Raw genomic sequence first — 26,295 nt, 5'->3', positions numbered from 1 at the left:
ACTAAGTACTCTACAATCTATAATTTTAAGGAGGAGACTGTCTTTGTTCTTGGGATATATCTTAGTAATAAAAATTTACTTTTTGTGTTAACACTTTTGTCACTACTAGTGTGTTTCCTGCTTCTTATTTTCCCTTTTCATGAATATGATTGTTGTGGACCTAGTTTATGCGATAGACTACAGCAGACTCTGTACTACATTTAACAATTATTTATTAAACACTAAATATTAAATTTAAATAATAATATAGAATTTAATAAATTATATCTATATATACTGTATGTGCCTATCTGCCACATGGCGAGTAAATGTGTTTTTCAGTCTTCATTTTGGCGAAGGTGCAGCTACTTTCTTCTGTTGCTCTGCTGTCTGCATGTCGGAGCTTCGCGGGGAGCGGGCCGACACACGCATGCACAAACACTGGCGCACACACCAGACGCCAGTCACCACGTCACTTACTGATAGCTATCATTTACCTCAGGCTAATTAATTAGCTAGATCATTAACCATTGACCGACAAGCAGGAAACGGAGTCTCAGTTCACCTGTCCGGGAGGCTCTTGACACATTTTCCGCACTCCGTGTCCGCGGACAGCTGTAGGCTTGTATCGGTTAATGTTCTGTGCATTGTTGGACACATGCAGCCACTTTCCTGAAACCGCTTGCGAGACTGACAAGTCCACAGCAGCCCGTGGTGTCTATGTCTCCACCACCTCCACCTGCAGGTTGTCAACTGTGTGGTTTGGAATGAAAGGGAGAAAACAGGACAGAGTAACACGGCGGATGTCGCTCATATACATTTTTTTTGACGACGTAGTTAAGGCGGCAGGCGTGTGTTGCTTAGGCGGCCGCCTTAGCTGCAAAGTGCTGCGGGAAACCCTGTATTAACAACCTATGCTTTCTTTACGCAAATGTTTATTATTGCAACAATCCAAAACAATGACAAATACTGTCTAGAATATTCTCCAGAATAACCTCAGAGGTACTGTATGCTCAACAAATATGTTTAAAGCATAATATGTCAAACTCAAGCCCATCAAGCAATAACAGATGGGCCATATGATCTCAATGTAACATTACTTGGTAATACTAACACAATGAGTTTGTTACTGCTAGCAATCTACAACATTACTGCTGCATCGCTATCTTATTTCCCAAACTACGGAGCATCCTGAGGCCCAAATCGCAGAACGTGCGCATGTTAATCGTGCATCAAAGCATTAAAAGGAATTTGCGTTAACTCATTATTATCACGTTCATTTTGATAGCCCTTGTAAATACATAAAATTGAATATACTGTAATTGCAGTACTGTATGTAATGCCAGCTTACACTCATACTTGTTTTCATCAGATAAAAAAATTGTAGACAAAAAAAAAAATGTCTTCTTGGGTCCCAACTTCCTCTGATGAAGGAATTTGACCTGACCTAACCAGACTGTAAACATTTGTGTAATTTTTCTAGAACTGTCTAGAACTTTGACATTTTGAACTCCCCTCCAAAATCCCTGCTGTAATGAGGAATGGCTCGGCACTTCTGGGAAGGATGCTGAAGTTATTCAGAAAATTTGTAACTGCTGGATAGTAGATATGACTGCTGGAAATTTAAATAGGAACTTTTTAAACATATTCAGAAAAAGAATACATTAGGACTCCAGTATGACCTGAGCCTCTGGACTTGGGTCAGGTTCAGGTCACTTGAGAGAAAAAATCCCCCTTTTTGCTACGTGTACTCATTTATCTGGCCTTGTTCTCTGAGCAGGTTGAATAAGCAAATCATGACAAAGCTTAACGGCATTGTTCATAATCGGCAGCCTTGGTTAGTCAGCTTCAGGCTCTGTTCCAAACCACAGACAGATGTAAGAATGTAGCCTAATTGTATCACTTGATCGATTGCCTCAAGTGACCATTACTTGACATGTCGCACTGCACGTCGTTCTTATGATGTTTGTAAAACTATGAGAGAAAAACTAAACAGTGCATTCCAGATTGCAGGATGCCGTTCCAGCCAGGGGAAAGAATGGGATCATGTGTTTGTCAGGAAGATCCACACATGAGTAATCAATGCTTCGTGTGCCATTGAAGCTAAACACATCAGGAAACAAAGCTGGAGCTGTCAAGCAATGAGGACATACTGAAAATCACTGTGAACTCAGCAGGAAATGGGAATACACAGGATGAGTAGAAGCCAAAATATATTGGCGATCAAACATACTCGTACCTGTAGATGAAGTACAGTAGAAGCTTTCTGTCTTAATGGTTTATTGTTTATATGTAGTTGTTTGGGGAATTGAATGTTTCTTCGCTTGTTATTCACCCAATAAGAAGGCTTCCTTCTTGCTCTTGCTTTTTGAGTGGCAATACATTTCACAAATACCAGATCATGAGCAGCCCCTCTTACTCGGTGTACAGCGTGCGCAGTGTACAAAGGCTAATTTCCATCATTGGCGGTAAAAAAGCAGATTCCTGTACCTAAGTTTGTCACAAAAAGACATTGGAGGAAGAGAATTCAGCTTAAGTTCAGCCATCATTTTCAACTCAGACACCTACTCCTGCACCAATTTCTCCTCAACAAGTGTCATGTAGTAACGACCATAGACTGTAGGCTATATAAAAACTATAAAGAGAATTTAACGTTGCGTGGCTGTTAATTCAGCACTTTCCCCGTTCAGCAGCACTTGATTCTTCAACGACGACATCCTACCTAAATATCCTTCCTAAATTTAAATATTTTAAATAACCAAAAATGAATATGAACCGTAGCCTTTTTTACGAGGCCGCACAGTTACCGTTTATGCGTGACTTATGTGGTTCAAGTGTAATTTTTAACATTGTTGTTGCATGTTGGTGCCGTGTTCCTCTATCTATAACTTGATGCTGTTACATCTGTCAACTGCGTGTGTCTCCCTATGGGGGAGAGAGTGAACTATATAGGGCTTATATGTGTATATTAGTTATACTTAACCTATTTACCTCTGTTTACACTTTATGCTAGTAGATCGTTTTTTCATTTTATTTGTATTTCACAATTGCTTTGGCAATTGCCAATAAAGCCCCTTTGAATTGAATTGAGATCAGCTGAGAGAGAGAGAGGGAGAGGTGCGCAATAATCAGCTGTTTTTCCGTGAAGGGATAGTTAGTCGGCTCCTTAGATTGAAATGTGGTCACCACCGCGTATTTTCTTGCCTTTGTTTTGGTAGATGTGGTGTTGTTTGGTGTGGCTTTATTGTCTACTTTACATGTATATGGCAGTCCTTTCACATCCTTGTCCATGCATTCCTAGAAATGCAGCAGAATATTTATTTATATTTAGCGTTGCCGCACCCCCAACCAGTTTGGGAACCACTGATGTAGCCTATATGATTGTATGGTTAAACTGTGGTGCATTTAGGCAAGTATAGTTGTAATTGCCTATTTAGGTTAATTTATGTGTATCATAACATATTAAGTATGATTGGTCTTGGATGGGCTAGGCCCACCTGATTTTCTCTGGGCCCACCACACTGTGATGTCTGCCTACACTACTGTTGTTATTCTGTCATACACACTTACAGAAATGTTTTTTCCTGATAGACCCAAGTCTGAGAGTCCATAAAAAAAACACAAAAGGGACGATGACAAGTGACCAACACTGTGGCCAGCCAGGAGCTGGGCAAAAACATGTATTTGTCAACTGGTGCCAGTAGTCCGGTTAACTGCTCCAAGAGAAAAGTTTTAGGATGCCCCAGCTATCCTGTACATTTCCTCCCTCCCTTCTGAGCTCGCTGGCTCTAGACATCCCTCTAACTGGCTACTTGTGAATGTCTCTGTTTCTAGTAAACTAAAATTGACTTCTGCTGACACCAGGGCCAATGGCTGGTGACATAACTTGGATTCTTACACCTACATACTTAAATATGTAGGAATCTGCATACTGACTGCCTCCATATATTCAATATCTTTCTGTGAAGAGATTTGCCTTAAAACTCCCAGCACTTTCTGATGTATGCAGACGTCCAGTACATGCCCAGTTTCAAGTGTTGCACTCCTCAACACTCCTCAGTGTTGAGCTTCTTCAACAAGACTTGCCAACAATGTTTCAGTTGTAATGGTTTCCTTATGTGTTGGCATTGTAGACATAGAATTTGGTCCAAACTGCTGTATTCTAAGCCTGCTAAACTTAATCTACTCTTATTGACATGTGCTGGGTGTTTGAAATTTTAAGTGAGATATCGTCAAATTCTTTGGAGCAGTCTTACCCACTGACAGCATAATAACATGATGCAGTAATCCATTACATTGCTGTTATTCATTGACATTTTTAGCCATACTTAAAGAGTTTGGGTCTCTAAGTATGTGTTGGTTGCTTGTCAAACCCTGTTGGGTCTTAGGATTAGCATGGTCTCTGGAGGCTGGTTGCAGGGCTTTTAGAGTCCTACAGTATTTACCACAAAAGAACCATACGTATGGCTATATTCTCTCAGTCTTGTCACTAGGTGTTGACAATGCTTATTTTTTATGCTGAAAACTTTGCTAAAACATAGTTAACCAACCAGCTACAGAAGCAATGTGATGCCATATTGTGCATCTTTGTTTAATTTGAGAAATAAACGTTGACTAGGAAGTAGAAACCATTTACAGTACAATATGAGTCACCACTTCTTTTTTTTTTTTTTAAACTGGGTCCACTTCCAGTCACATTGATATCAGTTTATTTATTAATCTACCTGAAACTGAAATTTAGTGGCTCAAGGAGGCCCACTCATAAGGCAAATTGCAAATTACTCGCTTGATAGTTTCAAATGTCAACTGTAAAGCTTCAAAGAAGTGGTGGCCATGATGAAGTTGCAGATTTAGACGTGTCACCATTCTATTATGTACTATTGGGTGGTTTCTTGAGCAAGGAATCTTATATTAACATATACTGTACTGAATGAACATGTGTCTTGACAAAAACATTTTTGAGAGATTTGTGTGTGAAGCCTTATGTGAAAAGGTGTGTTTGTTGGGAAACATAGTATTCTACTGTGTTCAAGCACACTGACACATACTGCAAAGATTCACATTTACTCCTCGCACTGCATTAGTGTAAATTCAGTAGAGGAACAAAAGTTGTTGTGGTTTGAACTGAGCATTTATTAATGGCAGAAGTGAGACTGAGGCCTATGGTGAATACCGTAACTGATCAAGGGCCCCCACAAGGCAGTGGAGGAAGCACCTGTTCCACAGCCAGGTCATTATCAGCCATTATCTTGCTGTGCTCTAAAGGCCGGGGCTCAGCAGTCTGACGCAGGACTGCCATTGTACTGATCTACAACCTCAGGACAAAGCTGTTTACCTTGCTCTTTCATTCATCACTCCATGTGCTCAGAAATGTGTTTTGATTTTTCATGTTTACTTTTTAAATAAAAAACAACCTTGTTTACCTACCGTCAGCTGATATAGATAAAAAATAAGGCTTGGCAATGTGGTACTGATCAGAACTGATACAAGAAAAATAATGGTGGACAAACCGAAATACTGCATACACAAATACTTAAAGCCCCAAGAATATATATGTATACAGCATGTATCAAACTTAAAAGCTTGACTTAAAGCAACTATTAAGGATTTGAACATTTCTGACTTTGGTGCCTCATGTGGTACTATCAAAAGAGAAACTGGCAGACAGGAATGCCGCTAACCCCCCACGGATCTGACCTGGGGACGCCGAGTTCAGTCTTGGGTGCCTCTCATTGTGCTCTATACTACATAAGTACAGATCCAAAGCCTGGTCACAGTCACGCAGAAGCAGGTAAAGTGCTCGAAGGCCAAATGCACAGTTGCAGGCAGTCTAGGGTTGGAGGCCAGATGTGACCCTACAGCAGGTACTGGGGGAGGCATGGTACATTGTACAGACATAGTCTACCGGTTCCACTAAAAGTCTCCATCCATCATTGTAAATGTTTGAGGTTAAGGCCAGGTACAAGTAGGACAATTATGTGTTTTTCACCATGGCACAAATGCCAGAATCAGAAAAGGTTGTTATGGTCTGTTGGTGTCCGTTGTGATTTGGGAGATAAATCGTACAGCGTCTGTAATTCTTCTACAGCTCGCTGGCCACTGGCTTGTTATTTTACTTGCACATAGTGTTGGAGCTTACAAAGTCTGGTTATCCACATGCAACAACATGTGTTTTACTTAGTAGTCAATGTCACTTATTTACGAATACTTCAGCTAATTTCGTAATGGCTTACTGTGCAAAGCCAACTGCACTCTCTTGCCAGATTTCTGTTTAATATAAGACACATCAAATGGATTGTGAAACTCTGTAGTTATAACATGGCTTTGACATAACCTTAAAAAAGTACAGTGTGCTGACAAACTCTTAGGCTATGATTAATGCAGTTATATAAGCAGGTATGCTCATACATGACAGATCAGGTCCTTCTTTTGCACAAGTCATTGATTGTTTTTGCGATAATGCCGTAAGCTTTACATAGTTGATCTTACCGGTCTACTTGCTTCAGTTTTGACAGATTCTGTCACAGCAATGAGATAATTTATTGGATTAGGCTTGTTTTTATACTATTCAAGTGGTTGTGATATCAGTTTTACCACGAGAACTTGTTATTAAATAGTGCCGGGAAAATCCATGGACTTTTCATTGGATTCTGAAAGGGAATTTTTTGTACTCTTGACTATATTTCACAGCAGTTTCCTCCCTGAAGTATTATTCAACTAATTTATGCTTGGAAGATATGGTGTTATTTAACCTACCTTTGACAAAACTAAGACATAATAAAGTCAATTTAATTTTTGGGTCCCTTATGCCTGCTGTGAACATCACACATTCGCCTCAGGTTTAGCTTAAGGAGTCAATTTGAGAGAATTAATCTGAAAGGGTATGGATTTAAGCAAAGGAATGTCTGATTCTCTAAAGGGTCCTTTTTTAGTTGTCTCTTTATGCATTTCTGTTTTCAAGTTGCATGTGGTGAACTGGCTGTATGTTTCTAATTTATGCTGTGTTTTGAAATAAACCCAAGTATTAGCCCTGAAGTGAACAAATCTTCCCAAGGGATGTTGGGGGTTCATCAGAGTTGTCTGCGTGACAAAAAAACCCCTTGACATTTAAACTAAAAATACATCTTGTGGTAGGTTTTTTTTTCTTCAGGTGTTACATTTCCTACACATATGGCATTTATGAAGCTTGAAATTTATGTACAGTATAGTTTGCAATATTTGCTAGATGACTCTTCCTATCCTGCTTGACTAGACTTTTTTTTTTTTTTTTTTATTATTATTGTGGTTGATCATAGTCATCTAAAAATATCTCAAAAACGAACCATATGTGCAGTGTATTGCATAACAGATCAGCAAAGGGAAACCAGAAGTTGGTGACGGCGGGGAGGCAGAGTTGAGGAATGGAAGTGGGAAGGAGATGCCAGCGCAGCACTGTGCCTTTGGTGCAGTAAATTAACTTACTGCAGCCATGAAATATTATTTATATAACTTTGCTATTATGGTCATTTTGTTGACAGTTTTGCTTCTTGTATTTATCATGCTGACCTTGAGCTAAGGAGGAGGGGTGGGTATTTGTGCACCAAACTACTCACCTGGAACAGCTGTCTGTGGTTGTTTTTGTCCCCTGCTCATCCTGAAGACCTGATAAAGCAGGAGTTCTGGGCAGGCAGCACGCCATTGACCTTCTCACCCCTGGCCAGTCCTTTTCTGTTCTCTGACCCCGCGCTCCTCACTTTCCGTCATTGTGTTGTCTTCCTGGTATGCGACTCTTTCACATGAGTGGGGAAAGAACAAGGAAGAGGGAAAAGGGTGATTGAAATGCTCTGTGTAGTGCACATCTGTTGCTAATTTTTCCGTACCACATTGTCTTGGCAGTAACTTTACGTTCAGGCTCCATCTATAGTTCACTAGTATTGTCTGGAGGTTTGAATGATTATAGGATCTTTTTTTATTTATTTTTTATTTCATTTTTTCCTGCTCTAACATTTGAGATTGTCTGGCAGTCATATTTACTTATTTTACAATGTATTTTTAGGTTTGCAATTGTTTGTATCTTGTATGTTGCTTATGTTGTAATGTTATTTATTTCATGAATGCTGTCCTACATTTTTCTCACAATCATTTCCCAAAATTCCTCTTCATTCCCTGCAACAAAAATCAGAATCAGAATACTTTATTGATACCCTCAGGGAAATTGTTAATTTGCAGTTGCTCACAGTCCGATTCAAGGTAAAAAATAATAGTAAGTAAAAAGCTAGTCAGTAGGTGTATAAAGTAGCTACAGTGCAAAAAACAAAGTTGTACTTTGTAGTCAGGGGAGTGTGGAAAGTGTTTTCTTTTTACTCTCCTTCAGTTTAGGTCATTCTTGCTGATGCTCAGATCCAAGGAGCTCTGTCTACACACATTTTATTGTGGAGAGAAAACATGGAACAACTTTGGTGCCTGACTTCATTTGGGTTTCTACTCAACCAAATTATGAAATAAGTCCCTCTCCAAAAGGATTTGCGGGATTTAGCTCATTTTGTGGTAACAGGAAAGGTTTCATGACCCTTCGAAGTCTGTTTGTATTCCCGAAGTACGGGATACTCAAATGTTGGGATTATAACAAAAACAACCGTTCCCAGTCGTGTTTTAGTTGTATCATACCAGAGAAAGACCAAGCTGACTTTAAAGGGAGATACCATACTGTCTGTCTCTCTGTCCTGAGTCATCTTTAGTAATGGCTGCTGCCCCAGTTATATCTGGCCTGGCCAGGCATTAATGTCTTGTCACAGTATAAGAATGCAGCCATGTCCTGATCAGGCAAAGCCTCTGTGTTTTTCGTTTGATTGGTGCTGCTCTTCAAGCACTCTGCTCTGCTGTGACGATGCTTAGCAGGTCAGACTGCAGATCCAGTGTCACTGGCTGCATAGGTGAATATTGCAGTTGGGTGGGAGTCAGTCATACCAGGCTGCAACACATGATGGGAACCACAGGGTTTAGCTGGAGGGCAGCAGTTTACTCGGCTTTGACATTAATACAGCAAGTGTGTCCTTTGTCACTTGACTACGGTCTAATTTGGGAATAGGGCATGTTGTGTGTGGGTGCGCTGTATAAAGGCTGTTTCCTACGTGGTGACCTTTGCACCTGTTGCACTGCAGTGGTTTCTGTCATGCTATAGCTGAATGTTCAATACAGCTTGTGTCAGTCAGTGGTTTCACTTGCTGTTCCTCAGCTCTGCTGCATACTGGTAAACTGTCTGTATTGCCATTCACTGTTTTTTGTTGCAGCATTTAGCACAGCAGGACATAAATACACTTACAGAATCAAAAAGACCCCAAAGACCTTTTGACCATTTTTGATGGAATCACTTTTGCTTCCACTCTATTATTCTTTTAAATGTTAAACATCACATCTTTATCCATTCTGCCTTCTATGACTAGCCATGTGTTTATATCCACACTGCATTCTGTGTTTGACCAAATTGCAAATTAAATAATTTTTGAAGTTGGATGTTTGAACAAATGGAAGCATATGTTCTCTGTTTACACACAGTTGTGCACAGTTAAATGTTTAATCATAAACAACATTTTCAGAAAGCTCCAGAGGCAGATTCTGAAATCATTAAGACACTCAACCTGCTTCAAATAGTTTATTCACAAGCCAACATCATACTGAATGAACACCTTTGTGTAGGATGCATGCTTACTTGCTGTAGACACTCCAAATGAGTCCTAAGCAGATAATGTTGCATGAAAATATGTTTTTCTTATTCATTTCATTGAACTGCCCCCTTGGATCCAGCTACAACATTTAAGTGAGACAATCATTCATTTTTTAGTTAGACAGCCATAAGTTATATGTAAAATGATGTCAGTAGTCTGGATGCAATGGTCCCTGAATAAAGTGAAGTTTACTAAACACTGAACTCCCTAAAGTGTCTTTGAACCTGCGCCAGCCCTTAAGTGTTTCTCTGCAGACCTACAGGCGAGATAACTGCTTAAAGGAAACACTGATTTAATACCAGGGAAGTCAATTAATCGCACCTCCATGTGCTCCTTGCATGTCGCTCTCCCTTACAGTCAGTCTCACACATGCATACACACACGCACAGAAACACATCATACACACACACACACACACACACACACACACACACATACACACACACACACACACAGAGGATGTTATCTCTCCTGTGCTCTTCGGAGCTATGCAGTCCCTAAGGTGTTTATCTCTTTTTTTGACAACAATAAATGGCATAGTTGGAATAGTTTAGCACAGGATCACAATTATCTGCGATTGTCCTTGAGTCATGTCTGGCCCGACACACACACACACACACACACACACACACACACACACACAAGCACGTACACCTCACCACAAAGCAGGTTGAACAGATTTCCTGCGAGCTATTGTATCTGCTGGAAGATGGTGGCATCCTGGTCTGAACCTCCAGGGTTAACAAGTCAAATCCCCTCTCTCCTTTTCCTCTCTTCCTCGCTTAATCTCCTTCTACTTCTCTCTACTTGGCTTCTTTTTCGGCCCAAGAGACACTACCTCGCCAGTATATTTATCTTTGGCTACACAGATGATCATCTATTCATCAATCCATCTGTTTTTGCCCTCACCCGCCCCTCCTTCACTCAGTCTCCTCTCTCTTCCTCCATGTGTTTGGTGATCCCCTGTGTAACCCCTGAGGAGCAGTCTAAACACCGTTTTCAGAGCCAGGGCCAGTTGGGCCTGCAGCAAAAACAGAGTGAGACAAGACACAAACACTCGTCTCTATGACCAAATGCCTGCCAGCCTCCCATATTTTGGCCCTTTGCTGTCTTATTTGTCTCTCAAATAATAATGAATCAATCTCTCCACACCCATTATGAACGCCTTCTTGTTTTCAGATGGTAGTTTTTCATTTTGCTTTTTGAACCCATCTTACACTGGGTGGTTTTATTATTGGCTTGTAGAGTCAAGTGTTTATTTGAAGCAGCATTTTTGTCAGTTCTGTTGGTGCATGAGGAAATATCTGAAACTATCAAATCAGTTTACTGATAAACTGTATATATCTAACAGAAGACTATCAGGAAAAAACTTGTATTTCTCTACACTTTGCAGATGTTTTGTCAGGATTGGTTATGAGTCATACTGGTCCTTTGAGACTTTAAACCTGTTTGATATGCTTTTTATTATGGTAACAGTCATTCTGAGTTAAGTGCCCACAATTTGCTATAAATGGCTCTGTTTTGTCATGTATCAACAATAGTTGATTTGTGTGCTTTTTAAATATTCAATAAACATTGTTTGGAAATATGAATAATAGTTTTTTTCCAGGAAGTTTTTGGAAGATCTTGACTTAATTAGGGAGAATCATAAAATATAATCAGAATAAAAGTCTGCTTTACTCACTCACTACCCAAAGCTCAGCCAATAAGTTTGAGACAAATGTTTAACCCAGCCAATCAGAATAAAATTGGGGATGAATAAAGTTGTACATTTTATACTGTAATTTTATTCTGTTGGTTTTTCTGGACACACATTTATTACATGTCTGTTCGTCCAGGGAGAGGGCCCCTGTGTTTCTCTTCCTGAGGGTTCTTCCATTATTTCCGTTTTGTCAAAGGACAGAGGATGTTGTATGCTGTACAGATTGTAAAGCCCCTTGAGTCAAATTTGTGAGTTGTGATATTGGGCTATATAAATAAAATTGACTTGACATGAAATAATATAAATGTTTTGACCCTAATTTAATCAGCTGTACTAAAGTGTAATCATGTTGCTGAATTCCTGAGTATCTTTCTATTTTTCCATCTTATTTAAGATGTTTCCTTTTATGATCAGACAAAATAAATACTTAACATGCCACTTCCTGCTTTAAAGAGCAGATGTAATTACTAGACTGAAACATGACATCCTGTCTATGCTCTCTATGGGGGCATTAGGATTAGACTAGCTACAGTAGTAAGGCAGTAGTTCCAAAACCTATTCTGACTTACACTGATTTAAGGTTTGAATGGGTTACCAGCAGAATGTTTTAGGGGACAAAATAACCACTGAGCTTTTAAACAACTATAAATATCAATGCCATGACAATCACAATGAAAATGTTGTCTCTCAAATGATTATAGCTTAAGTCACAGTAACACTGTGTGTATATCTTCCATGTTTTGTGAATTGCCCTCTATGATATTCTCATGTAATGGTATTCTGTTTAATATCTTTTCAGTTCTGCCAGCCTGGAGGTTGGAGGCTGTCCAGGGATAGGAAAGCACCCACCTTCTTCACCGTTGTGCTGACAGATATCGATTCAGACCGACACTACTGCTCCTGCCTCACTTTCCATGAGGCTGAGGTCAATCTACAGGTAAGGCTGCCCCACACACACACACACACACACACACACACACACACACACACACACACACACACACACACACACACACACACGGGTGAGTACTTTCTAAGACTGAACTGTCCTTTAACATCTAAGTGAGTGAATTTTGTAGCTCTTTTTGTGCTATTTTCATTAATGCATCGATTTAATTTCTTTATTCTCTTTAATACCTTGATCTTTTGCAGGGTCACAGAAAGCTGTAGCTTATCCCAGAATTCAATGGGGCGAATGTGTTCAGTCCATCAGAGGGCTAACACAGAACATCACAATCATAGAGTCTCCAGACCCCCTACTGTACAGCTGTTTTAAGACTGTTGGAGTAAACGGGAGCACCATGTGGAAAAAACATAGTAATAACATGTAAACTATACACAGGACACAGCCCTGTAAAGGAACAGTGCTAACCACTGAGCAAACATGACTCATTAATCCTGGTGTAGTAAAATCTGTAGCAAATATTTCACTTTGTCACTCCATTAAACAGCTGTGCATCACATCACTGTGAGCAGCAGCCTTCTCGTCCTCCTTATGAAGCTCCTTATAAGAACGTCACAATAATCCTAAATTTCTTGGACTCTTACGATGAGCATGAGGTTCATCTTTGTGTGGGCAATGTGATAGTTCTTATTTTCACTTTTCCATTTTACGCTTATTGTTTTTTTGTTTTTTTTTTACAGTTTTGAGCACGTTTTTTACTTGTAGGAATGTCTGTTGTGTGTGAGATGTCTTCCAGAATATGAGGCATTAGTAGAAAACAAAAGGCTATTTTAATCAAGACTAATACATTGAAAGCTGGCTGAGGGATTCTGTTATAAAGCAGAGGATGGGCCTGTGCTCCCCTCCAGCGCTTCTCTTTTGATTTACTCATGCATACAAGATTGTGTTTGATTGCACATTAGTGGTCACGGCACAAATGTTCCAAATCCCCATAAATTATTGATTACAACAGATTTCTTTGGACAAGATCATTTTTATACTTGTGAATGATCTTGTTAATGACTCTCCCTGCCAAAAGCCCACAGAATACCAGGCTAAGTGTTTCACTGTGTTTTCCTTTGTTAGAGGCCTTAAATGACTCCTGTCGCTCGGCCCACTGTGACTTCATATCCTTTCGCATGTGGAAGGCAGTCACCACATTTTTTCAAGGGATTATCATAGGAGGATTTGGGGCAAAATGTCACATCAAATGGAGAAAATAACCAAAAATAGCCCAGTTATTAACTGTTATGGGGTTTCTTTTGGAAGAGCCTACACATGGGACACACGCTCAACCATGTGAGCTAACCAGACGCCCCGAACCTAATGTTTTTGTAATTTACTGTTATCTAGGGACTGGCAGGGCTATTAGCGAGGGCTACAAACTTTGTTTTTCACACACACAAATTCCACTTAAATGTTAACTTAATGTTTATATTAGGTCTACAGGACAAAACAAGCCGTAGAGACACATACTTTTGCAACAGAAGTTTAATTACAAAATGTTCCGGATAGTTATGAAAGAAAGGGACTTCCATATGAAATACTAAATATGACTCTTTTTGTATAAACATTTTTTGTATTTCAATTTTCAAGATGTGTATTGTCACTCCGGTTATACAAGTACAATTGTGTGAAATACTTTTGCTGGGAGGCTTAAATTTAAGAAAACCAGTAAGTAGTAAATCTAAAATGACATAACATATAATAACAAATAAATATAAGGGGCAATGGAAGAAAAGAAATATCCATTAGAAAAAAACAGTAAATATACAGACATATAAAATATAATAAAATAATATCAAAAGATAAGCAATAATAATGATTATATATATATATATATATATATATATATATATATATATATATATACACACTGTATATGTATTTTGAAAACTATATACATTCAGGGTATATATACAGGACACAAGCAGTGAATATTGCGCAGGGGCACTCATTTTGTGAGTTATGTCTGCTCTCACAATCTTATTTTTTTAACTTCACTGTTTTACTACTTTCATTTTTAAGGGAAGTTTACAGGATTATCAAATGGGTTGTACAAATTGCAGTGATTAAAAGAAGATGACCATAAGGCTCAGTCCTTACTGCAGCAGCTGCAGGTTCGATTCCAACCTGTGGCCCTTTGCTGCATATCATTCTCCTTCTCGCTCCTTCTGTCCTGGCAAAATAATTTGCCACAGAATTCTAAGCTTCTCAATGCTCAAACTGCCAGTAGGGTTGTGTACTGCATACAGTAAGTACTATATTTAAAAACATGAATACATCTGGAGAATATTCAAAGAGAATATTAATTCTGTTTGAGAATATACACTTGTGTTTATGTCATGTTTTTTGTTTTTTTTATTAAGAGTAATTTAATTTTTTTTGTTTGTGCCAAAAACACACTTTACCAAGACACATGGCTGTTTGTTTGTATATTAAATACTGTATTTTGAAGAATTTTGAATTTGATAAACTGTTTTTGTCAGGCTTGTGTTAATTATTAGATTAGGCTATATTTGGTCTCGTCCAGACATCATGTTCCTGCAAATATAAACACACCTTCCTGGATTCAGTGTATAGCACTGAAGATCTTGAAACGTGAGGATGTTTATCTTTACTCTCATCCCTGTCTACTCAGTTGGACTCCAGGGAGAGTCCAGACAGGCAGCAGAGGAATGTATTTTGTCTAATAATTAAACCAAATCCTTAGAATCATGGTGAAATGTGCCCCCTATCTGAATGGGATATTTTGATCCCATCCTCCTTGGTCCTGAGATACTGAAGCACTTCTGGCATGTTTTCATTGCCTGGAGAAATATACTAGATTGGGATAAGGGCTTTAGATGGGAATGAGCACAGAAAGGTTGGAGTATTAGTGCTCTGATAGGGCTCATGGATCCACGATAGACAACTAGAACCATATTGAGGCTGTTGCTTGTAAGACAGGCTTGTCCTAATTTTGGGGGGAGGTAGATAACATGTTGAATTGCCTTATAGTCTTCATTTAATTTGACTTGCAGTAAAATGTGCACTCATAATGCCTGACTTTTGTCGCTACATAATCTTTTTAAACAGATATCTGCAGAATCTGTAGGCAACGGGAAAATATTTTAGTATTGGAAGCGTGGTTTCCGTTTGTAGTCCGATTAGTATTGACCAATCACGTTTGAGCGGGCTTTTGTTGCATGCAGGTAAACCGTCCGTGTGGCGAGTAAAAGATGCAGAACGCATTGGCCAAAATGCAATCTCGGAACCCATCAGCTATCATTTGACGATGATTAAGCTTTTTATTAGCTTTGTTTTATTTATCTGCATTCATATGCAGATATCGGTTTATAGAGATTGGCCAAAATGTCGTCTGCACCTGGATCTGGTTGCTTATTGTACTGTATATAATGACCTGCGCACAGAAGAGGAAGTCTTGGCCCGGATATCCACAGGCTACACCGCATACCCGAAATATTAGCCGTTGCCCCCAAAGGCTAAATAGTCTTCAGACCGATAGCCAATGGGTTTCAAGATTGCTATCTGCATTCAGATATGTAGTGAACAGACAGTTAATGCTTTCCTGCGGTCAGTCTTTGTTTTTGGTAATATTATTGCCTACTTACAAGCTCTAGAGTACTAATACACTACAAACATTGCAGAGTTCTTCAACAGGGATCTGGGACCCCTTGGGGTTTCTCAGAGTTACTGCAGAGAGGGGGCACCAAATTATTGTTAATTTCTTTTTAAAGTTTTTTCAGTTCCTTTGCAACTTTAGAAAGTTTTTTTCAAAAATTAAAATGTCTTAACATGAATGCAACATATTATTAGCAAATATAAATCAGCCTGTTTGTGAAAAAAAAGACATTGATGATAGGCTTACTGGCCCATAGGTAAGGTGGTCACTAAGATCTACAGATATAGTTAATCCTAAGGATTCACTGTCACGTGTATTTTAACATTAAAACATGATTTATATCTAACTATTTTTGTAGCTTAGTTTTCTGTGCACTAAAAGGTATGTATAAAGGCTTTAGGCTTTTATTGTAGGCCCAGTTAAATATTTGATAAGATATGCAGTAGGGGGTTCCTGCTCCGTCCCTCTCTCAGATAAGGGGTCCTTGGCTTAAAAAATGTTGAAGACCTCTGCTGTAGAGTATGTGTGTGTTCAACCAACTTCAGGGTCAAAGGTGTTTTAAGACATTTTTTGATCTACAATAAAGAATATTGTTTCAGTGGCTAAGTTTGGCTAACTGTATATTATATATCTTGCTAAACATCAGAATTACTAAACATTGTGCGTTTGTTAGCATCTTTGGTATGTCTCTGATGTTGCATTGCAGTGTTAGAATGTGACTCTGGGAGGAAAGCAACATTAATCTCATGAACTCATTTTGACTCTTCTCTAAGGAAATCATATGATTTTGTCTCTTTGTAGGCGAGATCTTTTTTTCATTCATTGTAATTTAAGAAAATCTGTTTTATGTAATGGCTTCAGTGGGATGAGCAGCTGTGCTGAATGGGAACAGATAGGGAAAGAAGATAATTAACAGTCCAAACTTTCATAAATGTGTGTCTCCTCTCTGGAGACAAAGGAGTATTTCAAAGATTTTTTTGGCTTGGTGCTACGACTTTGTCTGATGCAGGAGTTTTATCCTGGCTATTTTTGTTTTGTAGAATGAAATACAATTACTTTCCACTTTGAAACCTATTTCAGAATTCACTCCTCAAATGTAAATGGAAAAGTTATCAGAAGTTGGGTGTCCATCCATAAACTTGTACGCAAGTTGGTTTATCAAACTAAATGTCAGCATACATTACTCACAGGGTTCAAAATAAGCACCATTTATCAGCCAAATGCTGGTAAAATATGCAAGTGGCTGGTAGATTTGCTTCACCCACCAGCCCAAAAAAACAATGGTAATCTATTGAGTGGCTGGTCAAATTTGAACATTCACTAGCCATTTGGCGGGTAAACGGAAAAGTTAATTTTGAGCCATGATTACTCAGTATTATACAGTTCCATTAAACACTCTTTATGTGGAAGCACATCAGTTATTTAACACATGCAATGTTAGATGCATGCCACACGCATACTGGACAATGTAATGACTTTGAGGCACATGATGTATTTACAAGCTCAGCTAGGAGCTCAGTGGTGCTGGCATGCTCTACTACAGTACATTTCATAGTCTGTAGTCCATGGCACTGTGTTGAACTCTTTTGTTTCTTTTGTGTTTCAGGGATCAAAGAGTATTGAGACTGATGGAGATGACGATGAGGAGGCGGAGGAGGATGGCCTGATCCAGCCAGCTCAAGTGTTTGCACCAAAAAGTCTCATTCTCGTGTCTAGGCTGGATTATCCCGAAATATTCCGGGTAATAAAAACACCATATGATTAAATCTTGATTAAAAAAATATTTTTCTACATATACTCAGAATTTTTATCAAATCAGTGCTTTCTTCATCTCTGAGATGAGGCTTTTCTGCTCTGTACTGTCTGCAAAATAGGCCTGAGTTTGCCTAAGTCTAAGCCCCAAATTCAGTAAAGTAAATGAGACATAGAAACATAAGCACCTCTGATCTTTTCTTCACAGACTGAGTTGATCACAGGTTTTGCAGACTCACAGTTGGCTATTCATGTAAATAGGTTCTTCTGTTTCTACATGTATGTAGATGCTATTAGACATTACCTACATGTTTAACCATTAGCTGTAATATTGATGACTATATAGAGAAGTTATTCTCTGTATGTGTCCATGTGTAATGTCTTTGTTTTATTTCCCATCATTTTAGGGGTGCTTGGGTCTGATCTACACAGTGCACATCGATAGCCTAAGTTTCCCTTTAGAGGGTCTGGTGGCTAGCCTCTTTACATTCCAGGTTCCTGTTGCTGGTGGATCCCAGGTAAGTCTTCACTGAGGCAAAGCATGTCCAAAGTACCACAGTCTGTAAGACATCCAGTCATCCAGTCAGCAGTGAAGCATGCAACAGATTACTTACTTACACCTTTGAAACACAGCCTGGAGCCAAAATGTATCTCAATCATTTTGGGAACATTACTGTATGTTTACAACTGCCATTTGGGCAGTGCTCAGGTAAAAAATCAGACTTTATTTTAAAGTGCTCATATTATGCTATTTTTCAGGTTCATAATTGTATTTAGAGGTTGTACCAGAATAGGTTTACATGGTTTAATTTTCAAAAAACACCATATTTTTGTTGTACTGCACACTGCTGCAGCTCCTCTTTTCACCCTGTATGTTGAGCTCTCTGTTTTATCTACAGAGTGAGGCATCTCACTTCTGTTCTATCTTTGATGGGAGTCGCACATGCGCACTACCTAGGTAAGCGCTGCTAGCTAATCAGAAGCAGAGTATGAGGGAGTGCCACGCTAGCAGCTAGGCGAGCATTATAACGTGTGTTACACAGTGACACACGTTCGTCACGGAAGTAAAGGCTGGACTACAATAGAGCTGTTTGGAGCAGTTTGTGAACAGTGTTTTCTGTTGGAGATGGTAAGTCCCTTTGGGGTGGACTTTGGGTTTTTTCACTTTGTAAACCTATAACGTGCACAAGAAAGATATATAACACTATAAAGGAAAAGGAAAAAGCCAAACAGCATAATATGAGCACTTTAAACAATGGCTAATGTGCTGTAAAAGGGAAGAATCTGGCCCATTCCCCAGCAAGACGCCACTTAAAATCCCAAGTCCCCATGTCGGCCATTAGGCAGAACCTCAGCAGTGGAACAGACCCATTTTGTCAAAACAGAACCTTGTTAAACATCTGGGTATGTATATATGGGTAGATTTTCACTTGACTGAAGAACGTCACTTTTATTTTCTACATCTTAAATGTCTCTCCCAACCACTTTTCCCCTCCAAGCATGCTGTAATGTAAATCACAAACCATTCAGAAGACTTTGATATCCCAAGCACAACTGTTGCATCACCAATTTGACTCGATTAGTCAGTAAATGCACATTTCAGCAGCAGATACACACTATGGGTATTTTTTTAAAACACAAATCTTTTTAAAGGAATCTGTAATATTACTGCAGCTGTGCGCTGCACCAGTTATATTTTGGTGAACATGTCATTGAGGTTTTCTTTGCTCAATGACGAGCAAACTCATTCAAATGGCTAATTCGGTCCTGCAGCTGCAGTGTTAGTGTACACTAAATGGCATGTGTCTTCTTTATTTGATGCAGCCACAGTACACTTGGCTTTAAATCTTAATGGATGATGTCAGTTGCAGTACTGCTCGACCCTTTAGACCTGATGGCCGTAGACATTTTCCGTGACTGTTTTCTGACATTTACAGCTTCTGTTTTTCTTTACAGAAGCTGTTTAGCCTGGGAGCAGGTGACCGGCAGCTCATCCAGACGCCTCTGAACGACACGTTGCCTGTCACGTGTAAAAGTGTTGCTCTGCTCTTCCAGCAGCTGGGTGGGTCCAGGCTCTTTGATAACTACTAACTAGTAATCATGAGACAGGAAGAGACTTATTGAGTCAGACCATGACTTGTTTGTGACTGTACACTTGTATTTCTGCCCCGTCATTAGTTTGTTATGAATACGAATCCTGCTGTAAAGTGTATTGAATGAACAATCATTTCCTGCTGCAGGTTGTCACGTCTACATAATATCACACTTAGGTTTTATAGGTTATAATCTGACAGTTCTGACACTTAAAGAACATTTGTCTTCTGTAATCATATTAGTGGCATCATCGTCTTAGGCGATTCAATTAAGCAGCAGCTTGTGTGTGACATATTTCACATTCATTCAGTCTTGATCCTTTCAGATTTTTAGAGGCTCCGTTCTACTTTGTAAAAGTCCTACAGTGCTGCAGTTTACCACCACGTGATTAGCAATCAAGAGACTTTAGCAATGAGCCATTAAGAACTTGGATTAATTCTACACTAAATGTGTCTGAGGCAAGATTATGTGGTTTTCGCTTTGTCCCATCAATGTTTCTGTTATTTTGACTGGGCTAGAACTAGCACATGATAAAGATTTGATTCAGTTTGCTGGTTTCACGTTGCCATGTTTGCTCAATATGTTAACTGTTCAGACTGTAAACGATTTGCACAGGCAATACGTGCTTTGTTAAAGATATAACATGCCTGATTGACCATGACTCATGATGTTTGGAGTGTGTACCTAGCACTTTCCTCAGCCTTTAAAAAGGACAGTTTGGCATACTTCATGAACTGAGCAATTAAGCATTATATTTTTAGATTTTCAGGTCATTTTAATAGTAAATTTTTGCAACTCGAGACGTACATCCATTAGAGTGAAAGAAATTAAATATAATTCACCTGTAATTTGATTTGTAATGGAAAGTTGGCCCTCATTTATCCTCATTTGATTAGAAGAATGTGATTCAAAACAGAGTGGATTTTATTTCCTGAGTGTATTAACACCACAAACTCTGTTTGTTTGGACAAAGTGGTGAACATGCACATGGGGGGTACTTGCACGATACACATGTGATCAGGGTTATGTGGAAGTCATGCATTTGTAGCCAATCTGGATACACAAAACAAAGCAATCTTAACACAATACCCAGCCATGGCCTCTCAGTCCTCATAAGCCTGTTTCCATTAATCAGTTCAGCATATGTTATGGAGCGCTTTTTGTCCTTGAAAGGGCTACAGGGCCACTATAAATGTGTGTTGGAAAGGTGCTCAATATGTGACATTGTTAAAACAATGCAGCGGAAACTCACCTTACCCCACAACTTATCGTTTGTGTAGGGATTAAACAAACAAGATATAACCTCTTAATTAATGGTAGGCAGATTTAGTTTTCTTTCTTATTTTTTAACCCTTTGGGCAGAGCCAGGCTAGCTGTTCCCCCTGTTTGTAGGCTAAGCTATGCTAAATGTCTCCTGGCTGTAAGCCTTACTGTATATAAGCGAACAAACCTGACAGTGGTATCATTCTTTTCATCTAACTCTTGGCTAGCAAATCACCTTATTTATTTACTGCAGAGGGTTAATGTAGGGCCATAGATATTCAATGGGTCAGTCTATCTTCTGATCATACCAGAAAAAAAAGTGTATAGTTATGTCAGTCCTTAATCCCACTTTGATTAACTATTCATATAATATTTGTTTTGAACTGTGTAGCCAGACAAATGTATGTAGGAATCTCTGATTGAGAGTCAAGCCGTCATGGCATACAGAGTGAAAGTGACAGTTAGATGTTAATCATTCCCCCGCCCTTAAAACTGATTTCCCTGCATTCTGACAGGAAGGTAAAAGTCATAAGTCAGCTGATCAGCTAAACATAAATGGGGGGAACATGTGCATTGTTTCTACTTACTATATTAGGTGATTCTCATGTCCATTTAAGGATTTGCTTATAGCCGTCAGGTCGGCGCATTATTCTGTGTGCGCAGGGCACCCGAGTCACCAGAGAGGAATGTGTGTTAAACATGTAGGAAGTACATCCCCCCCGGTGGCAAGATAAAACCGGCCATCAACAGCCCTGTTGTTTGTTGTTTGTTGCCTTTGTCTCTTCTGTTGTCCGGGGATGTTGCTGTCACCTAATTTATTTAGGGCTCGGAAGTGCGTTGCTGTTTCCAGAAGATAAGTAAACGCCTAAACCTGAGATGTTATTATGAAACCGGAGCCTCAGTTATTAAAATGGGCGAGGCACACTCCTTTACAGAATTTACACTCACCATGTCTATAAGAGATAAAACAACTAATTTGGTTTGATGAGCCTGTTAACCTTAAAACTCAGATTTTGTTGAGGCTCATGTTCAGTTTCCTGTTTATAACTGAAGTGCTTCACTCAGGCAGGCAAACATCCAAAACCAGCGCCCCCAGTGGCGCTGATATGTCTGCCAGTTTTCCTCTCTCTTCATCACTCCAATGTGTGATGAATTGGTCAGTTGCTTGATAGAAAACAATAACAGGAACTGTAAACTTAGAATTCTTCCTGATTGTCACATCGGTATTTGAAATACAGTATTATTTATACTGTGTGAGCGTGTGTAATTTCCTTTGTTTTTCAGAGATGAGTTTTCCTTTAGTTTTATATTCAGTGTTTGACATAAACTGACCTATTTGGTTGTGGAAATGTATTGTCTTTGTCATGAGCCAGCAGGTTCCATGGCTTAAAAAAAGCAGTGGACAGACTGCAGATTATGTGCAGTTATTCAAACTGTAATTATTGCAGTTGTTGTGATCGATGGAAGATTACACTAATATTGGTTTAATGCAAATCAAATGAAGACAGCTGAACAATGTTGCAGGAACAAAAGTAATTTTCTAGGAATTTACTTAAATACATAAACTGTTCAATACGCTTGCCTCATGTATTTGCCCCGAGCCATGGGAAACAAAAAGGCAGTGCTGTACTCACCTACCAAAGTGATGCTCTCTTCTGATATAAAGGCAGAGTTGCCGCTATAGTTTCAGGCTTCTTCTTCACCAAAGAACCGACACAGCGCAGCCTTTGTGGTGCTGCATAGGTAGCGGTCTCAAACATTGCCTTTCACGTTGACAATTAAATTCAGATTTGGTTGGCTCCACAGGTTTTGGAGTCATGCTGCACCAGACCTATTTTCAAAATGAGATTAGAACACAAACAATGCCACCCAATCCTTAAGTAGCGCTACAACCTTCTATATTAAGATTGGTATGGTTGGTCTGCGAAGCACTGCAAAATTACAAGAACAATTCCACAGAATATTGTATGTTTTGAATTGCAGTAATCAGTCTTAAAGCTGTTATGGATACAAACAGAACTTCCAAATGAATATTGTGTGATCTAATCTGTTTGAAGTTTGAAATTCTCCACAAATAGCCACGAATGTTTGATGAATGATCTGGAAAAATGTGGCAGTCACATTCCAACAAATACCTCATTGTTTTTTGTTCTCTGTTGCTTTCTCTTTACAGGAATTCAAAATGTTCTAAGCCTGTTTTGTGCGGTTCTGACAGAACACAAGGTTTTGTTCCACTCCACCAGTTACCAGAGGCTTGAAGAGGCGTGTCGCGCCCTGGAAGCCCTCATGTTTCCCCTGAAATACAGGTAAGCATGTGTTTGACCCAACGGCAGAATAGATTCTCATGTGAATTTCCACTAACAACTCCGCTAGTGCCGTGACTTTCATGGCTTGTGATTCGACTGATGATTAACTTTGTTCATCATTGTATTCAGTTGTATATCTGCTGGATACGTTTACTATTTAAACATTTTGCAAAATTCAACCTCGTTTAACCTTGTATATTTTATTAACCTCAAAGGATTTTTCCATTCACTTTTCAGAATTCACTTCTGCTAAAAGTGCCTTTTACTTGTGCAGTGGTTCGCATCCTGTGACACAACTGAGTTTTGAGTGAATTTTAGGAGAAGTAATTTTTACAAATAACTGCCCATCACTACATGGCTGCATTAGGCTGCATTCACACCAAATCAGGTGATGCTGCGATTAGTGCAGGGTTGATCGCCAGTAGTCTCGCTTTACAAAGTGCTTTACATGAAAACAGATTAAAAAATTTAAAACAGATAAAATACAAGAATAAAGTTACAGTGCAGTATAAGAAATTAAACACTGAAGAGCAGTTAAAACAGTTAAATATATAAAAGCAGATAAAATAGGATGAGGACTGCTGTAGTGAAATAAACTATGAATCCCTCTACCAGTTTGGCAATCATTCCCTCATTATTGAATCTCTTTTTCAACATTTTGTTATGCAAACAAAAGTCACTCTATCATTATGTTGTATATCAGTATTGATGTAATTCTTGTTTTTTTCAACTTTTTTTATTTAAATTTTAACAATAACTGACATACAACAACACCCCTCAAATCCCCTACCCACCCACAAACCAACCCAGTTCAGGTCCAAAACAGATGGGGACAAACAATATAGACCCATGCACACTGACAAACACACACCAGTAAGGACACACAACATCCAAAAGATAAACTAAAAAAGATAGACAAATTAAAAGAGATAGAGAAGATAGAGTATTGATGTAATTCTAATGTCCATTTTGCGCAGCCATAGTTTCTTGAAGATGATGATTATGTAAATGTCCAGAGCTTTTAAATGATATGATTGCAAGATGTATGAACATCACGTTAGTGCCAGGCACAGTTTTTATCTTTTAATGCCATCTTTTTAAGTTTAGTCATTTGAGTTTTACTTTCATAACAACGTACACTTAAACACAGGGAAGTATATTTTCGGCTTTCTCAATTTTTCCCCATCTGTCTTCCTAGTCTTATTGTACCAACCATGTGTACTCACTGGTATGTCCTCTCCTGTGTTCAGTTACCCATACATCCCTATTCTGCCTTCGCGGCTGCTGGAGGTGTTGAGCTCACCCACCCCCTTCATCATCGGAGTGCACTCCATGTTTCAGACTGAAATCCAGGATTTGGTGAGTGCAGATGTTTCACAGGCATCCAGCAATCTCTCTTACTTGCATGCAGAACTAGAAGATCATACATTATTGAATGCTGTCAAACACCTGTGAATCATTTACAAATATTGTAGTCTTTAGAGTGTGTTTTTATATCCTAAATGTCAGGATGCATTATATTTTAGGACTTTCTACTGACTTTAATCTAAAAAGTCCTTTAGATTTAAGATGTTTTTGAGATACGATAAGATACACCTTTGTTGAACCCCAGCGGGGAAATTCAGTTGTTTCAACATTACAAAAGATGAAGTAATCTGCCCTTTAACAAGATGTTTATTTAACTGGTTTCGGCTGAACCTCGTCAGGCATACGTGTCGTCCCTCACAGTACTCCCTCCAGCTGCAATCAAACCACCTGACCTGTCTGTGTTTTATGTGTGTATATCAGTTAGATGTTATTATTGCTGACCTGGATGGAGGAACAATAAAAATTCCTGAGTGCATCCATTTGTCCCTGCTCCCTGAACCTCTGTTACACCAAACACAGACTTCCCTGTCCCTGGTAAGCACAAACATACACAAACACACACATAGTGTGCAGCCATATTATTTAAATAATCATATTATGATGACATTTAAAGTGAGCAAGCAAAAATTAATTTATTCATGAAATCATTCAACTTTGAACACCAAATACACATTGTCCTGGTTTAGCATATATACATGTCTGTTTTTCACACAGATAACCACTTTAATACATACAGAGTAATTCTTGGATTCTTACTCAAATGTATGGAGGGTGGAAGCTGCCAACAACAGAAATTAAGAAATTCCTTGATAAATAAATGAATAGGCAATTAAATGTACCAATAATAAAAAATAAATATTGGCATTAATTAATTGATGTGTGACAAATAATTTTGTTTTGTTTAAATTTGCTTATTTATTTATTTATGTATTTACCTTTGTATTAATTCCCCTATTTATTTACTTTCCTACTGAATTTTCCCATGTATTTATTTATTTCTATTACTTTTAATTTTTATATATTTTAATTTTATTTTTGCATTTATTTAGTATTTATTTTTAAATGTATTTATTCATTTTTAAATGTATTTATGTATTTATTTATGTATTATTTTTTTCTTTGCATTTCACCCCCTATTTGTTTTACCCTCAACTTATTTATTTATCTATTATTTTCTTTATACATGTCTATATGCATTTCTTCTTTATTATGTAAATGAGGGGGCTGTCATTCAAAGTGTGTCATAGGGGTCAACTTTTCACCTATGAGTTGATCAACAGCAGAGTTTGCTCGATCTTAGTTTTATCAATTAATTAGTGCCTGCATTTATTTTTAATACTATTTTTAGATCATTTATTTATCAAATCTTTTATTTATTTTTGATTTGGGCAGCTTCCGTCCTCCATACAACATGCTCAGTGACTGCTGGTAAAATTGATGTTTTTTCCTTTCTTAATTAAATCATGTTACACTTTTTTATGGTATGCTGTATTTAATCTGGTTACGCATTGTGCACAATAAATGTTCACTTACTCCACATAAAAGCGTGTGTTAAATCA

General features: G+C 38.5%; 2 protein-coding genes across 3 annotated transcripts in view; both read left to right on the top strand.

Moving 5' to 3' along the window:
• mical2a (microtubule associated monooxygenase, calponin and LIM domain containing 2a) overlaps positions 1–26,295 on the top strand; it is an 858,504-nt gene that overhangs the window by 488,650 nt on the left and 343,559 nt on the right. The gene's annotated exons all lie outside the window — the stretch shown is intronic.
• The window catches only part of sbf2 (SET binding factor 2), a 102,419-nt gene that overhangs the window by 26,803 nt on the left and 49,321 nt on the right, over positions 1–26,295 (top strand). For both annotated transcript variants that reach the window (XM_031324222.2, XM_031324221.2), the window contains exons 3-9: positions 12,185–12,322; positions 17,560–17,694; positions 18,113–18,223; positions 19,662–19,767; positions 23,236–23,368; positions 24,619–24,727; positions 25,157–25,270. In XM_031324222.2, the coding sequence (XP_031180082.1) occupies positions 12,185–12,322; positions 17,560–17,694; positions 18,113–18,223; positions 19,662–19,767; positions 23,236–23,368; positions 24,619–24,727; positions 25,157–25,270 (846 nt within the window). The remainder of the gene's footprint in view (positions 1–12,184; positions 12,323–17,559; positions 17,695–18,112; positions 18,224–19,661; positions 19,768–23,235; positions 23,369–24,618; positions 24,728–25,156; positions 25,271–26,295) is intronic.

Source organism: Sander lucioperca, chromosome 3, assembly GCF_008315115.2.
Source record: "Sander lucioperca isolate FBNREF2018 chromosome 3, SLUC_FBN_1.2, whole genome shotgun sequence".
NCBI classification, from domain to species: Eukaryota; Metazoa; Chordata; class Actinopteri; order Perciformes; family Percidae; genus Sander; species Sander lucioperca.
Note: the sequence above shows the minus strand (reverse complement) of the source record. Positions and strands in the feature narration are given on the sequence as shown.